General features: G+C 55.5%; 1 protein-coding gene across 1 annotated transcript in view; it reads right to left on the bottom strand.

The window, feature by feature from the left end:
• CEP164 (centrosomal protein 164kDa) overlaps positions 1 to 16,490 on the bottom strand; it is a 28,778-nt gene that overhangs the window by 4,501 nt on the left and 7,787 nt on the right. Inside the window, exons 9-25 of the mRNA XM_010192999.1 lie at positions 15,003 to 15,086; positions 13,611 to 13,694; positions 10,517 to 10,602; positions 8,782 to 8,925; positions 7,063 to 7,284; positions 6,489 to 6,620; positions 5,845 to 6,061; positions 5,231 to 5,308; positions 4,845 to 4,976; positions 4,409 to 4,531; positions 3,725 to 3,868; positions 3,433 to 3,516; positions 2,514 to 2,582; positions 2,036 to 2,214; positions 1,359 to 1,485; positions 908 to 975; positions 535 to 742 (exon numbers count right to left, since the gene is read on the bottom strand). Of these exons, the coding sequence (XP_010191301.1) occupies positions 535 to 742; positions 908 to 975; positions 1,359 to 1,485; positions 2,036 to 2,214; positions 2,514 to 2,582; positions 3,433 to 3,516; positions 3,725 to 3,868; positions 4,409 to 4,531; positions 4,845 to 4,976; positions 5,231 to 5,308; positions 5,845 to 6,061; positions 6,489 to 6,620; positions 7,063 to 7,284; positions 8,782 to 8,925; positions 10,517 to 10,602; positions 13,611 to 13,694; positions 15,003 to 15,086 (2,181 nt within the window). The remainder of the gene's footprint in view (positions 1 to 534; positions 743 to 907; positions 976 to 1,358; positions 1,486 to 2,035; positions 2,215 to 2,513; positions 2,583 to 3,432; positions 3,517 to 3,724; positions 3,869 to 4,408; positions 4,532 to 4,844; positions 4,977 to 5,230; positions 5,309 to 5,844; positions 6,062 to 6,488; positions 6,621 to 7,062; positions 7,285 to 8,781; positions 8,926 to 10,516; positions 10,603 to 13,610; positions 13,695 to 15,002; positions 15,087 to 16,490) is intronic.

Raw genomic sequence — 16,490 nt, 5'->3', positions numbered from 1 at the left:
TCTCTTCCCCTACCAAATGCCTTCTCCATTTTTAAGGTCCCAGGAGCTCCAACTAATGATCCTGGATGCTAGCAAGCCTCTGCACACTGGCTGCGCCACAGGGACTGCTTCACAGAGCCTTCCCAGTCCAAATTGCACAGCGAAACAGAACTGGAGCTGTTGTACCGTGCCGTGCTCTGTCAGCTGAGGGCTGTGCATGTCACACAGGAGCACTGCTGTGATCCAGAGCCTAAGGCAGGCTCTTTTCAAGCTCGTTCCTCAGACACTGCACTTGCACTGCATCCCTGAAGTAACCTACAGCCTCACCCGAGAGGGGAAAGACTCTGAGCCTTGTGTTACAATGAGGAAGACGCAGGCAGGGATGAACACTACATATCAGTCATAAAAGACACAAGATCTGATTTCCAGGAGAAGCAGACACCCACAGCTGCCTGTCACCGCAGCTGCACCACCAGGAATCAGTCCCAGGGCTGAGGACTCCTGTGTGCGGCCACAGGGTCTGACATCCGAGCACCGGCAGCGCTCGGGGCTCACCTCTTCCAGGTTCTTGCGCACGCCCTCCAGGAGCTGGGAGCTGTCGGGATCCTGCACCGCCTCCTGCGCTCTCTGCATGTCTCGGCGCCACTGCTGCTTGGCAGCCCTCAGAGCCGTGTGCCTCCTCTTCATGGAGCGGGTCTGGCGCACCAGGAACTCCTTGGCGTTCCTGATGGAGACCTCTTCTGCAGAGATGTAGCTCCTGACCCTACATGACAGGAACAGGCATGGTCCTGGCTTGGTGCTGGCTGTGCCATCCTGCAAGCCTCGGGCAGCACCCTCCCCAAAAACGGGTTGGTGGTGAACAAAGGCGTTTGCTTGTACTAAACAAGAACAACCACCTTCCGGAAGCAGCTGGCGTACGGATACTCACTGATCAAACTGGAGGTTGCTGTCCTCATGGCTTTGGGAGGGGGGGGAAGCAGGCTCTCCAGATGCGTGCTGAGGAGTTGAAACATGCCAAAAACTAAGAAATAGGTATGGGAAACGGAAGCCCAGGACCCCGTAAGAATCCAGTTAGCAGAAAGTAAAAAGCCAGAAGGACATCACCGTGGTATTGCCCAGACCCAAAACAAAGACATCTCCACCCCTGCTGCAAGCCCTGCTTTTCACTGCAAGGACACTCAAGTATCCCACACTCCTTTACCCCCAGTAATAATCAACAGAAATCAACAAATACTAAACATATTGATGTCCCCTGGCACAGAGAAAGGCATTGCTGCGTCTCAAACGAATTCACACAGAAGGAACAAAGGCTGGCATTTTCAAGGGAGTTCCAGCCTCAGATCTCACCAGACAGACACTTGACAGTCTGCTTTACTCACAGCTTGAAGCGTTTCTCTCAGGTCTTCCACGTGGAGCTCAGCTTTCCTTTTTGGAGACTCCAGGCTTTCTTCTGCCTCCAGTTCTTTCAGAGTCTCCTGTTTGCTCCTGACAGCTGCCTCCTGCTCGCTGTCCCAAGAGAAGGCAACAGCACGGCTGTGATCAGACACTGGGTTAGACTGCAGGGCCGTCCACCCCAGTAATCTGCCCACAGCGGTGTCCAAAGCAGCCCCCAGTTTCCAGGAGGAAAAGGGCCACGGATGCGCAAGGCAACACCAGTATCAGGTCTGTGGTGCTGTCAAACACAACCCCTGGTGGGCAGGGAAACTTTGCTTCATCCCCTTACCCAGAGGGTCAGCGATCAGGAAAACCTTTGCTCTGTGTTTCAGTGCCCCTCCCAAAGCATCTCATTGACCCTCACGAGAGAGGTGGAGAAGACAAAGCAGCGAACCAGGCAAGCAGAGGTCGCGGGACACATTTACACAGCGAGTTATTAACAGATCTGGAAGCAGACCCCAGGACCTCCATGCCCTCAAGCCACCACTGGGATGCTAAAGGAATATGGCTCAAGACGCAAGAAGCTCAGAGGTAAGGGAGAGGTGCGGGTGAGGTCACAGAGGATTTGGCTATGGGCAAAGCGTACATTTTTTACATTAGAGAACAAGTCTCATTCACACACCTGATGCGTTTCTGCAGCCTCTGGCTTCGCGTCCGCAGCAAGTCCACCTGGACCTCCAGCTCAGCCTTCTGGTCCTGGAGCTCCTCCAGGCCCCTCCGCAGCTGCTGGATGGACTCCAGGAGGTTGGCCTGCTCCTTCCTGCTCTCCTCCAGGCGGACCTGGGAAGCTACAGCAGCTTCCTAGCAGAAAACCAAACCCATCCCTCACAGTGATCTCCCCAGCACCAAAACACTCAAGAGGCTTGGTCCCAGAGCCGCAGACGCACGCAGCAGCCCTGGAAGAACAGGACTGTCTCTTTGGGGAACAGCTCGGAGCTAATGGAGCTCCCAGCAGGACGGCACTCCCGGCTGAGCCAGGGAGGCGCTGCAGGCTCACAACCCAGCAGCAGTTTGCTTTTTTAAAGCCAGACTTGTAGCGTGCTGACCTCACTCCAGAGGAGGAGCAGCACAGCGGCTCCCCACAGCCGAGGCATACGTACGTCTCTTTCTAGCTCCATCCGTTTGCCCTCATCCAGCAGCTGCTGCCTTCTCTGCTTCAGAGACTCCTCCTGTGCACAGACGAGGAAGGAGGTGAGTGGCACAGTGAGGAGATTGCTGATGCTGAGCAGCACTCGAGGTACAGAGCTCGGGTCTAAGCCTCATGACCACTCAAAACACCTGAGGATTCTTGTCAGCTTTGCTTCCCCCCACCCCAATTCCAGCTCCCTCCCTTTGATTTCAAGTGAGAAGCTGGGAATATCTGCACTGCTGTGGGAGGAACACCCCTTCCTGCTCAGCTCAGAGTATTGAAGGCACATGAAGGGTTCTGCAGGATCTTGCTGCTGTGAAGCCTCTGGCTGCCTCCAGCATTTCTCCACTATTTTTTTACCTCCTCACTCCAGTGCTGCTTGGAAAGGAAGAGCTGACAGAAGCAAGGTTATCTACAGCCCTTGGCACAGCCCAGGCCTTAAGAGATCTGGCAGGCAAGAGCATCAGGCAGGGACTTGCCAGCTCCACGGGAGCATTTGGAGAGCTTCCCTCTCCCTCTCTGCTGCCCGAGAGCCAGCAACACTCGTTCCCTCTTCACAGCAGCAGGGAGGAGGTGGTAAACGGGGAAGGGACTGGCTATAACCTGAACTGATGCTGAGCTGGAGACACTGCCTTGAAAGGCTCCTGTGATCCCTCTGACACTCTTACAGCCACGTACCGTCTCCCAGAGCCCTGAGCAAGCCCACAGCACTGCTTTTCACTGCCAACATTAGCTGTGGGGCTGGACCCACTGGTGAGGGAAGTGTTACCCGTAGCTTGGATGGCAGCAAAAGCCTTGGCTGAGCACTTCTGAGAAGTCCCCCAAGAGGAAGGGGCCAGAGGAGCAGCACGGGTTAGGAAACCTCTGCAAGCCCCATAGAGCTGGCTCACCTGGCTGAGGAGCTGTGCTGATCTGGCTTGGATGTTCTTCATGCGGACATCAAGCTCGTTTTCTGAATCCTGGAGTCTTCTTTCCTGCACAGAGATGCCGAGTTCAAAGGAGAACAGCACAAGGTCCTTGCTCACCAGGCAAAGCTCCGCCATCAGGAGGAACAACGAAGCCTGGGGAAGCGTGACCTGCCACTCGTGTCGCCCCGGGCTGCAGGGGTTGGCAGGGCCACCAAGGTACCCAGGCCATCCCCAAGCAGCCAAATCAGTGACCTGCCTGGCAAGGCGTTCTCACCTTCTCGCTGTGCCTGTGCTGCAGTGCAGTCAGCCGCTCGTCCAGCTCTGCCTGCAGAGCTTTCGCCTCTGCTTCGTGGAGCTGTTGCAGCCGCACGGTCTCGCTGCGCAGGCCTTCCAGCAGCTCTGCCCTCTGCTTTCTCTCCTGTTTATTGCCAAATAGGAACAGGAAAAGCATCTGAGTGAAGCACAGGGTTCTCCAGCAGGCCAGCATGAACACACAGGACACACCTCTCTGGAATCAGAGCCCAGCACACAGCAGCTCCTGAGCAAGCACCAGATCTGGCAGATTAAAACCTCTTGCCTACAGGGCCAACATGGTTAAGGGAATGGCACAAGACAGAAGAAACTAAGGCTTTGTCACACCCTGCTGACTGTAGCCAGAATGGGAAGCAGGAGGCTTTCCAGAACAGGCACCTGCAAAAATGGGAACCTTCTTCTCCAATACAGAAGTCCACAAGTGCACGTGGAAGCTGCCTGCACAGAGAGCCTTTGACAGCTTATCCTTATAACCCCAGCCTCAATTCACTTGACTTCATGGCAATGATGTCTAGTCCTTCTAGAGGAAGAGAGATTTCTAATTCTAGGAGTGGCTGAGGTGGGCAGTGCTGGCAAACAGCAGTGCCAGCCCAACCAAGTGAGCCAGTGCAGTCACCTCCCAAATTCACGGCTCCCCCAGCAGTACCTCCTCCTCGTACTGATCCCGAATCCGTGCCAGGACCTTCTGGTGCTCCTCTTTCATGCTCTCCATTTTTTTCTCATGGTCTTTTTCCAATTCCTGGCGTTTCTCTCTCATAAGCTCACTGAGCTGCAGGGATGGCACATAAAGATGTTACTCTGAACTGCAGCATTGCACTACGGTGCCCTCCCAAGAGAGCAACCCCTCCTATGAGCAGGGGGGCTGAAGCTCGGGAGCACCTTGCAAGCGGGGTCAGCCTGCGGCCTGGGCAGCACAGAGCAAGGCCCTGCTGAGTTGAGATGCAGCAGGGGTGTCCTTTTCCCCAGGGAGCACCCCTTTGCCTCCACAGTCACCCCTGGCAGGGGATGTGGCCGCTCAGACCTCCCCAGGCCTGCAGGGGGAGAGGGTGACGAGCCCTCGGCAGCCCGAGGTGAACACTTGCCTCACGTTCGTACTCGGTCACTTGACGGGCTTTGTGCTGCACTTTGTGCCCCGCTCTCTGCAAGTTGTCACGCAGCCGAGCCTCCTCGCTCCTCTGTGCCTCTGCTATCTGGGTTTGCAGGCTGGAAGTGACCTGCCATGAAAGCCACCCACAGACTTGTCACCCTTCTGACAAGATCCATTTAGTGCCCTCCTACAGAGAGCAAGCAGCGCTGCAGGGCCCAGCGTGTGCAGTCTCACCACCCCCTGCCTGGAGCACGGCCAAACGCTGAGCCAGACCAGAACCACATTTAGGAAGTGGGAAAAAAATAACGCCACCCTCCCCGGCCACCTCTGGTGACAGGGTGGGGAAAAACCCATCTACATTTTAAGGACACCATCTTTTACCTTACGATGCTTCTCTTCCGCCGCAGATTTCAGCTGCTGGAGTTCAGCTGCAAGCTGTGTCTCTAGCTCTTCTACTGCCTACAGAACACGAGCAAGAGAGCCTGCTGGAAACCTCCACGTGTGGGGGCATGCTGAGCAAGATGCGTTTGCAATTAATGGCTACCCATAAGCATCAAAAAAGCGCAACGGTAGACTCCTTTCAAACCAGACTACATACAAGGTGCTTCTCCTCCCAGGAGATCTCAACCCTGCTGTGCTGGAAGGACAAGCAGCCTCCATTCAAGCGCTCCCCAGGCTCCCTGCAGCACTGGGGCAGCTGCCAAAGAGGTGTTCTGGGCCGAGAAAATGCCTGGGTTTACCTTGGCCGGGACACAGCGATCTCTTTTCAGATGCAATGGACGTTTAAATAATTGCTATTTAATCACCACTGTAATGAAAACAGGGGGAGTACTCCTCCTCTAACAGCATGCCTGACATCTCTCCTTTACCTTTTAGAGGACTCCTTAGTAAAGCACATGCAGATGTCATTTGCCCTCAACACTTCAGCACTGCAACGCAAGCCAGGTCAGCATGAACAGTGCAGGTCTGACCCTCTCTGGCAGTAAACATCTCACCTTCTGCTTTTCCCTGGCCAGTCTCTCCTTGAGCTCACTCAGGAATTGCTCCTTCTCCTGTTCCAGCCCAGCCCTCTCTTTCTGCTGAGCTTCCTCCAGTTCCAGCTTTATTTTCTCCAGCACAAGCTGCTGCTTCTTCTCCAGCCTTTCCTTCTCCATCACCTGCTGGGACTCCCACTCTTCTCTTATCTTCTGCAGCGCCGCCTCCTGCTCTGCCCTGAGGGGTTTGCAGCAGGGACAGACAGAAGCAAGTCAGAATTTGGTACTTCACTGCTGGGCCCCATTTAGGAACCAGAGCTCATTCACATGGCCCAGAGCCGTGCCTGCTCCCACATTACAGCGACATCTCTCTTCAGGACACATACTCTGTTTATTTAACAAAACTTGACCAGCTCCAAGGCAGCAGAGCTGTCACCATTAAGCTCCATCACCTTTACCTCTATTGACAGCTCCCCAGCACACACAGCACCACGGTTTGGGTCTGGTACTCACTACCCAGGCAGGGTACCAGCTACGGGAGGCTCTGGAGGGCTGGGACCTCCACTTTGGGCAGCTGCATCATGCAAGATGCCTCCCCCCCAAACCAGCAGAGTTTGTGCCCCCAGGGCTGGCAGCGCCCTAGGAGCTGCAGCCAAACTTTTCACCTTATCTTCTCCTCCTCTGCCTCCATCTCCGAGGCGATTTTGGCTCTCAGCTCTAAGAGTCTCTCAGTTTCTTCCTTTCTGACACGCAATTCTTCCTCCTCAGAAATCTTGGCCAAATCTTCTTTCAGAGTCCTGGGAGAAAAGCAGCCAGAAACAAGGAAACAGATGTCACCAGGAGGCTTTAATATCACCAAGCTGCCTCCCTTTGCACCCAGGACAGAGACATCCAAGTCTTGCAGGACATGGGAAGATGCTCCCTCACCTGCACTGGAGAGCACTTCCTGAGGCAGGCTGTGCTCTCTACACATCTGCTTTAAGGTTTTACAGCACCACCAGCACATCACTGTTCAAGATGTGCAGATCCTCATGCACAGGACTGTCTGTGCCAGGCACCATCCCATGCTTCTCCTCCCCAAAAGCCCTGTTCTTGCCTCCTTCACCCACAACTCTGCAGAGTGGCACCACTTCCAAGGTGGTGGCTTATAGCAGCACAAGCCTGCAGCCACCAGCAATGAAATTCAGGTAGGAAAGGCTCAGGGGAGAAAAAGGGGAGATGGAGTAAAAACACAAGTACCTGAGGGATTTTTCTTTCTGCTCATGAAGACTCTGAGCTTCCTCCTCATCGTCCTCCTTCATCTCCTCCTCGAATTTCTGAATTTCCTCCTCCATTTCTTGCAATGAATGTGTTTTCTCTTGCTCTAGGTCCACCTCCAGGTCCTTGCTTATCTCCTCCAGGGATTCCTCACTAGATGACTGCTTCAAGGACTGCTCGTGCTCAACTTCCTTCTCAAGGGGCCTACCAGAAAAGGAAAACTCCTTTGGCCAAAGGGTGACAGAAAGCTGAGCAACACGGAAGGAACAGCAACATCCCCCCAAACAATATCAGCTCCGAACCAAGAGTCTCAGAGTCTCCTACTCCATGAGCTGCTGTGTGCTAACTCAGCTCATGCTCAGGGCTTTGAGCTGCACATTATCACAGGTACCAGCTTGGAGATGCCCCCACGCACCGCTGGTGGGACCTCTCATCGACTCCCAGACTGATAAACACAGTCCCAGCAGCACTCTGGTCCCAAATAACTCGTATTTGGCCCACCACATCTCACCTTGCCAGGGCGACACAGCCCCGCTTCATGAAGGATGCTGTAGCTATGAGACCCTGGCAAAGGCTGGCAGGCAGAAAAGCAGATGCAGTCGGTCCCTGTTTGCAGCCAGGGACTGGCAGAGCGCTGCTGACGGACCAGGTATTTCTCTGCAACCGCAGCCTAAAGTGTGCTGGGAGTTTGCCAGCTCCAGGCAACGGAAAGCCCTAAGCACTCCAAAAATTCAAACCCAATCTGTCTCTAATTAGGTTTTTTTTTCAGAGAGAGAAGCAGCAAAAGTATAAGGTCTGAGAGAGGCTGAAGGGGAAGGAGGAGAAAATGAAGATCAGTCTAGGAACAAAGTTTTCATTCTCAGCGGGGTCTCATCATGCTCTGAGACTGCTAGCGTAAGGCAGAGGGACTTGTGTTTTGCCAGGAATTGGGGAAATAACAGCCTCAGCTCTTCCTTAAGGGAGACCCACCCAACACACACACATTTATGAACTCAACACAACTCCTAATAGGAAAAGGGAGTTGCTGTGCTGGTCTCCCCGTCAAAGACTGCTTCTCCACTACTTTTCTGAGCGATGCACTGCCTAATTGTTCCAATTGCATCCGCTGATCTGTCGTTGGACACAGGACAGAGTCAGCACCGTCACTGCCACCGAGATCCCCTATGGCAGTGGCGCTGCGGGTGCATCCCTGCAGGGACCATCGGGTTAGCCCTGGCTTGCTCTGCCACCCTGCGCTCCCACTCCACCATCTCAGAGCAACCAGTGCTCCCAGTGACACACGCGGGGCGGTTCATCGGGTTTTTGTTGCTGCCCCTGCTCTCAGCAGCACTCAGGAGCCAGTGTGAGCGCATTTGTCAGCGAGTGCGAATGCCCACAGCCTTGCCAGCGACACGGGTAAGGAGGAGGCTTTTCCAAGCGCAAAGCACGGCTCTTTCTCCACCCCACGGAGCCCTGTGCCCCAGCCCAAGGGCTGAGCCGCTGTTGTCCCCCCGTCCCCGTCCCCGTCCCCGGCACTGCCGGCTCACTTGGCGCTCTCACCAGCGAAACAGCTGCTGGCATTTGCATACAGCAGGTTTGAGCTCTGCTGTGCCACCACACCGCGACTCCTGCCTGCACACACCGCCTCCAAGCACCACAACGGGGGACAGAAGGACAGAAGCCGTTATGCTGACAATACGGGGACTCAAACGAAGCCCTTACGCTTTGTGCGGGGCAGCAAGCTCCTCCAGATTCTTTAGGCTATCCAGCGATCCCTCCTTCAGCTCCTGGGCCACCGACTCCTCCTCATCGGGCTTTTCTAAAGCAAAGCTCTTCTCTTCCGACGCTTCACTTTGATCCATCTCGCTTTGCAGCACAAAGAAAGGCAACACAAGACCGGGTTAGCACAGGTTAGATTTCAGTGGCTGCTGCAGGTAGAGGAGACGGGGAGGACGGGATGTGCAGCTGACTCCGATGGGCACCCAGCCATGCCTGCCAACGGGCCCCCTTGGTCCAACACGGGCTGCCAAGGGAGCAGCACGGCTCCAAGCCATTCCCAGCACCTCCGGCCCCGCCACGCTAACAGGCAGCGGAGGATTTAATGGCTGACAAGCTCAAAACGCTGAATCTCTTCCCTGGATTATCCCCCTCTCTTTCCAAGTCCTCCGAACATCTCCCCAAGGTAAGTCAGCCCTATTAGCAGTACTCACGCTGTTGTCCAAATTACAGACGGAAATGTTGGCAGGCATGTTTACATCTACAGTCCTACTTCATCTCGGAGGTACAGGGAAGAGAGACAAGGCAAGCACAGGCTGGCTTTACAGGCAGAGAGAAAGAGGATGCACAGCTGGGAAGCAGGTACCAAGTGATAAGGAGACAATTCCTGCAGGCAGAACACATTTTTGGGGACCTTCACATGAGCAGCTCCTGTACAAACGAGGCTGCAAATCCCAAGCGCACACAGCCAGTCATTAAGATGGACTGCAGCCTCTTCTGTTCACAACTTTCCCTGGCACAGGCACCAGCACCTTGGCTCCCAGTGCCCCACAGTAGGTGTAACTGTGCTCAGAGGCTAAGAGCTTTGACACGGTTCATCTATAAACGCCACAGGCTGCCGCTCTGAGAGGCACTCGAGAGAGCGGGGAGCTCACTGCTCAGCATGGTTATTTCACCTGTTTTACACAAATCTCCACACGCAGGCTGAAAATAACTGCCCCAGCCAGCCCGGTCCTCCCAGTGACCAAGGGTCTGGGAACCAGCATTGCCCCTGGGGTAATCACTGGTGCACCCCACTGAAGTGTGCACATAGCAGGATGTAAAAAGGCTTAATGCTCACACCCGGCCAGCCAGTGCCTTGCTGCAGGCCACCTCTGCGGAAGGAAGAGGAAGAAAACTGCTCACACCACAGCTGGGCTCTCCTGCAACCAGTAACAGGCACCAGGCTGGCACTGGGAGCCTTTGGCTACCGGCTCTGCCCAGTGAGGGGCTGGCAGCCCAGCAGGACCAGCACTGACCAGCACTGGGGGCTGTCTCAGAACCAGAAAGGGCAGTGGCTGAGTCTTCCATGGTTAAACACCATGGGCACGCGGTGTTACCAGGTCTGGGTCAATGTCGGCAAAAGCACAACTTCCAGAGCCTCAGAGAAGAGCCAGACAGCTGTAAGGGAAGCAGGAGCCAGCTCCACATGTGGGGCAGCCACAGAGAAACGAGACAGGCCATTTTGCTGCCCACCCAGCCAGGAGCCGAAACAAAGCTGAAGTCTGCCGAGACAGAACTAAGGAGGGGGCAAGAGAAGCGAGAGGTTTAGTGGGAAAGACCCTGTGAGAAGCTGCAGCACCTCAGGGTGTTTACAGGGGACATCCGGACAGGTTACAGCGAGCAGAGCAGGGGCAGACAACAGGAAAGTCATGGAGCCTGGGCAGTCCACGCCTCCTTCGCTGCTCTGCTTGTACCATACCTCTCAGCAGCTTCTGTTCGTTTGCTTTGCTCTTCCTCTACAATGGCTTTGCTTTGGTCTTTTTTCTCTTCTCCCAGCTCCAGGGCCTGCAGGTAAAAGCAAACAGTGTGGACTTTGCTGGACCCTTCACCAAAAAGCCTCTCTGGACCTTACAGCGGTTCTGCTGAAGGGCAGCACCGCTCTGGTCCAGCACAGCGCTGAGCCCAGGGACCAAACAGGACCCAGTAGCTCCTCCAGATGCCACCAAGTGTGCCAGCCTCCTGTCCCACAGGTAACCAAGGGGCTCCAGGCATCGCAGGAATGGGGGGTTGCTTTTTCTGTATGGAAGGTGAACTCCCTGCCAGGGCTAAGCACTTTGGACACAGGTTTGGTCTTTTCCTGAAGGTCACCTTACACACTCACGTAACACCAAACTCCCTGAAATTTATAAGACAAAAGTCTCCTCCAAGAGCAATGTCACACGTGTGCCACAGCCACAAAGCACCTTGAAACACTGGCTGTGCCCAAAACGTCCAGACTCAGCCCTGCCTGATCCTGGTTCTCGGGCAGACCGGGAGCACACACTGGGAGTACACAGTCACCCCTGCCCAGGGCTTTCTGGCCACTGGCTCCAGAACACATCAGTTTGGTGCTGTAAGGAAGCCACCCCCCTGGTAACTCACTGAGCAACTCGAGTTGGCTTATTTATGACCTAGTAACTACTGGAAATGTGAATAGCAAACATTTGAATATGCGGTAGCCAGCTGCTCCTCTGTCCCTGCAGCAGCACAGACACACGCACTGCACACCTCACCCGGGCAGGGGCAGAGCTGCCCTCTTCAAGCTGTCAGCCCCATACCAGAAAGCACCATGGGCTCATCCTCCCTGCGGAGACTTCTGGGCCCCAGAACTGGAGCCCATTCATAAATTCTTGGGGCCCACAGAAACAGCAGGCGAGCCCAGCCCTTGCCATGCGGGAGCGTGCCGTGGAGCGGGGCCAGCCTAACACGGAATTAAAGCAGCAGTAATTTATGCAAATGTTCAGCGGAGCAAACAGCAGAAGGATTCCCTGCGAGTGCTGTCACCTTCCATCACATCAGCCTGGCCGCAGCTCTCCCAGGCAGCTCCCATCCAACCTCCCTCCTGCCCCGTGTAAATAATGACTTCAATTCCTGAGAACCGAGCAGCTCAGCAAATGTTTCCCGGCTCAGAACGGGCTCTGTCAGTGCTGCCCGTGAAGGGAAGCACAGCCAAACGAGAGCCAGATCTTCCTGGGAACAACGATACCCAGTCGCAGAGTAACGCTGCCCAGCCCACACAGGGGCCACCGCTGCACCCCTGCCCAACACCTCCCCACAGGTCCCAGGCTGCAGGAATCTCTGCAGACATTTGAGAGGGTGCAGAGAGCACCTGCACGCAGGGAACGTGGGCTGATCTGAAGCCTTGTCCGTGAAATTACCACAGCGCCTCCCCTCCCTATTTCCTCAGGATCCCCAGCAGCGCAAGCTCAGTTTTCTGCCCCACTGAAACGCCAGGCTGCGTCCCACAGAGGACGCCTCACACACTCGTGGCACAAAGGCAGCCTGTGGGCACAGGCAAGCGGGATGACAGATGACACAGCACCTCCTCCCTCCGCGCAGCAGGTCCCGAGGGACCGCAGCAGGACACCCTCCACGGTCCTCAGCACACATCAGCTCAGATCCAGCACACATCAGCTGAGATCCTCCCCACCGTCACCCTCGGAGGGTGATGCAGCAGCAGGGCCAGCAGAGCGGGATGCCAGCACTTCAGATTCCTGCTCAGTGAAGGGTGAAAGAAGCAGCCTCCCCACTGCCAGCGGAGAAGCCAGGTCTAGCAGGGAGCAGCCCACACAGCCTCTGCAACCAAACCCCCAATACTGTGCTCATGTAGCTGACAGAGGTGGTCTTTTCTAAAAAACAGTATTTTGCCAATATATTCAGAGCAAGGCAAGCTCATGACATGGAAGTAAGCACACCCCTACAACCCAGAGTCATTTCTGCCCAGCCTCGGGCCATGGACACGGAGGAGCAGCTGCCCTTCTGCAGGGACAGCGGCTCAAATCCACCCCTCCTCAAGCCAGGGCTGCAACGAGCTCCGAAGGTGGCTGCTCCAACAAGGCATTTGTATGCACGGTGACAGTGCCGCAGCCAGAGGGAGCGGGCAGAACACAGCAGGCGTACGTTTTGTTTTCCCTTCCCAGCTGATTACGCTCATTATGAGGCACAGGAGGACAGGACTATTCTCCAGACGCAGCCTCACACCCAGCCCTGCTCCTCTCTGCCGGACAGGTGGCGAGTTCACCACGCAGGGTCTCCTCCCGCGCTGCCAATCAACTCGCTCACCATCAGAGCAAGGCTGAGTAAAGCCCAGCTGGAGCCCAACCCCGCACAGGGCTCCGCAGGAACCCTGAGGAAGCCAGCTCAGCGCCACGCTGAGAAGACAAGGATACAACCTGGAGACGCACAGCGATCTCTGGTCAGAGCTGCCCTAGCGCAGCCACATCCCGGGCAGCGGGGCACAGGAAGCGCAGACGTGTGCGTGCACGCACTCCTTCGTACGCCACAGACTCACTGCAAGGAGCCTATGTTCCCCCCTGCATGAAAGCAGGCAAGACAACCGAATGCTTAAAAATAAGCTTCCCTATACCAAAAGTCTGTCAGAGGGAGTTAACCTCCTTTTCTTCCCGTTCATGCTATCGTGTTCTGTTACACAAATCCTTTTCATCTGCTTAAGAGAAAGAAAAGGACAAATACACTCACAAAAGAAGAAATAAAATAGACCCTGCTTGCTGCCATTCGCCAGGAAAGCCGTTTATCTACGCTTGCGTTGGGGCAGGGAAAGCACCCATGTGAGCCTGCATGCATGCACCCCTCACAATTCACTCGAATTTTGTGTTGTGTAGTCACCTGCATCTCAGCTCTGTGGCAAAAATCATGCACTAGTAGAGCTGCTCCAATCCCCAATGCTTAACACATCCTCTGTTTGCCTCTGCAAAGCCTTTATGCAGACACCATCCTGTTACTAGCACACCACAACACAGTATTTTACCCTGCCAATGCACACATGGGTCCCTGATCACACATCCAGCACTCACCTTGCACAAGGGGCTGTCCTGCGTAAGAGACAGAGCCTCTGCATCCAGTATCTCCTTGGAAAGCTGGCTCTCGAAGCCCAGGTCCTAAAGAAGAAAGCAGAAGAGGGTCAGTGTGTGGTGAGCATGGGCAGGTTTCGCCAGAGACCCTGAGAGAGGAGACCAAGATCCTAGCACAGCTTGGAGCCCACCTCAGCAGCCCACTGACAGCATCTTCTGCAGCACGAGGCATGTGAACAGTCAGGAAGGTTAACAGGACACGGGAGATGGCTACACCAGGGCTCGGGCCCGCATCCAAGCATAGGCAGACGGCCCTGTTAGTGGCTCCACCAGCAGCGAGCTGGGTTTTCTCCTTCCCTGTGCAGAGGCACAGGCAGGCAGGGTGGTTTAAGCAGAGCTGCCTGCTGGGCCGATGGCACTCAGGAAATCAGGATTCCCCACAGGCTGCTGCACACCACTGGTGGCCAAGGAGGTCCCTGCTCTGACAGTCCCCAAGGAGCCTCTCCCTGGGAGGGCAGGGGACCACGGTGTCACACAGTCCCAAGGAAAGTGCCACACGGGGAGGACACCACGGGATTGCAGGGCAGCGAGCTGTCACAGCACCAGAGCACCGACCACTGCAGGCAGGGGTGAGACACGGCACACCCAAAGCAAGCAGCACAGCTTCCCCCAGCCCCCTCTCATCTCTGGGAGCGCCGCTGATTTTCCAAGGTTTTTCCTAGAAGTCGGCTCCTGCGAGGTGCCCACAAGCTATTCACCGAGCTAATTCCTCCTCCTGGCAGCGTCTCGGGGTCCTCGCACGGGGCTGCACACACAGCGTGTCTGGGCACACATGCCCACAAGCGAGCACTACAAGAGGTATTGTTTGAGGCAGCAGCCGCTTGCCAACACACAGGCTTGTACTAACACTGATAAATAATGATATTCGCAGCCATTTGCTGGCCACGCTGCCTCTGCTCCCACTGGCAGATGGCAGTGGCAGTTTCCTGTGGAGATGAAGAGATGCTGATGGGCATCTCCCCCCATCTCAGGGCGACCCTCCTGCACGTTCTCCCTCCAGGACCTTCAGGAGCCAGCTCTCCTGGCTACACATACTCCCCTTGGAAAAAGCTGCCGAGTCCCTTAAAGCAATTTCCACATTGCTTATTATTTTCCTCTTCTTTGCAATTATCCGAGTAGCATCCCAGCTCTACGTGACCTACTTTTCCAGGGATATTTCCTCTCTCACAGACAGAGCCTGCTAAGCGTGGGCTGCCGTGGCTGGCCTGGGCTGTAAGGTCACTGCTCAGGAGCTAAGGAGTGGACTGCACGAGGTGGCCACAACGTTAACCGGCTGCACGTTCCCAGAGGAGCCCAAAGCCCACATCCAAGGGACAAGGAGCTCTAATGACTCACCACAACCAGAATCGGCTCGCTGTCCGAGTGGCTGGAGACCTGCAAGTCCTCCCCACAGTCGCTGGTCTTGGAAGCCTTGGAAAGCTGAGAGGAGATATGTGTTACAGCCTGAACGTGTGTACCCCCACAGCTTCACCCAGGCGTTTCCAGCAAGACGACAACCGACACTGGGAAGACAAATCTGGCCTCTCTAACGCAGGGAGGAAAAGGTGATTGCGTATCACAGGAGAGACACCACAAGACAAGCACAAAACACCACTTCAGAGATAAGACTGGGGAAGGAGGGCAGGGGTAGCAGACAAGACTGGGAAGGGCAGAGAAGTGCTCTTCAAACATCCCTGATAAAGGGCCCTTCACTGCTGTCCTCTGTTCCCTCTGCAGGGATCTCTGCAGCCGAGAACTCCCCAGCCCACCACGCAGAGCAGCACCATGATCTTAAAGGACTTCACAAGTGCACCATGCCGTGCCCAACTGCAGCGAGGGCTCCCGTGGTCCCTGCCATCACCAAACAACGTGGAGCTGCTCAGTGCCAACGCCCAGGTGGCCCTGCTGACTTCAGCAGAACTACCCAGACTTGAAGGGAGCATGCAGGTAAGTGCTGGTAAGAGTAAAGCTTTCAGCTTCAGTTCACCAGGACAGAGTTTTCCAGCTTATTTCTTACATTACACATCAACGGGACCATCTAAAAATGAGCAAGAACAAGGCTAGATTGGAAAGAGGTAGTTTTTCAGATCCCGTATTGTAACATTTCTGGCAAACACTGACCAGGAACGGGTAGAGCGCCTCTGTCTGGCACCGCAGCTGCGGGGTCAGCCCATCAAGCCACCCACACCCTGTGACACTCGATGGCTCTGCGCAGTCACACTCCCCAGTTGGGCTGCCCACAGCCAGCTCTCCCCAGAGCGCTAGAAAAGCAGCGGGAGCCGGGAGGGAGCACGCTCGGAGCAAGCCCCGAGGCGCCGTCCTTTCCAGCCCTGCCCTCGCACCTCCCTGCCGCATCCTTCCGCAGCCGGCAGCGCGCTTCGCTTCGCTTCGCACCCCTCCCCACCCGCGTAAGCCGAGAGAAACAACAGAAGGAGCGAAACAAAGCGGCGCGGACAGCTGGGCTCGGCGTGAGCTTCATTATGAAACCTGCCTGCTTCGGGCAGATGGCAGCACCGAAAGCTGAGACCGATTTCTGCTCCAAGACTCCAAACACGCGTCTCAGTTCAGGGGTTTTGCCTGTCGGTTGCTTTGGACAGCACTTTGTGTATGAATAAGAATGATTTCCTGGCTCCGCACTACAGACACCGATCTGGGGATTCAGAGCACTTGTGCCCTCTCAGGAACGCCGCGCTGATTAGGAAAGCGCTCACACGGACTTAACAGAAATGGAGTGAGTGCTCAAAGGGCTTTCCTGAATCAGGGCCTCACAAAGCACGGGGAGCAACCACAGCCACTGACACCAAAGCCACCCGTGCACGCACGTCTCTTACGTTGCCAGCATCC

The sequence above is a fragment of the Mesitornis unicolor genome, unplaced genomic scaffold (assembly GCF_000695765.1).
Source record: "Mesitornis unicolor isolate BGI_N332 unplaced genomic scaffold, ASM69576v1 scaffold32669, whole genome shotgun sequence".
NCBI classification, from domain to species: domain Eukaryota; kingdom Metazoa; phylum Chordata; class Aves; order Mesitornithiformes; family Mesitornithidae; genus Mesitornis; species Mesitornis unicolor.
Note: the sequence above shows the minus strand (reverse complement) of the source record. Positions and strands in the feature narration are given on the sequence as shown.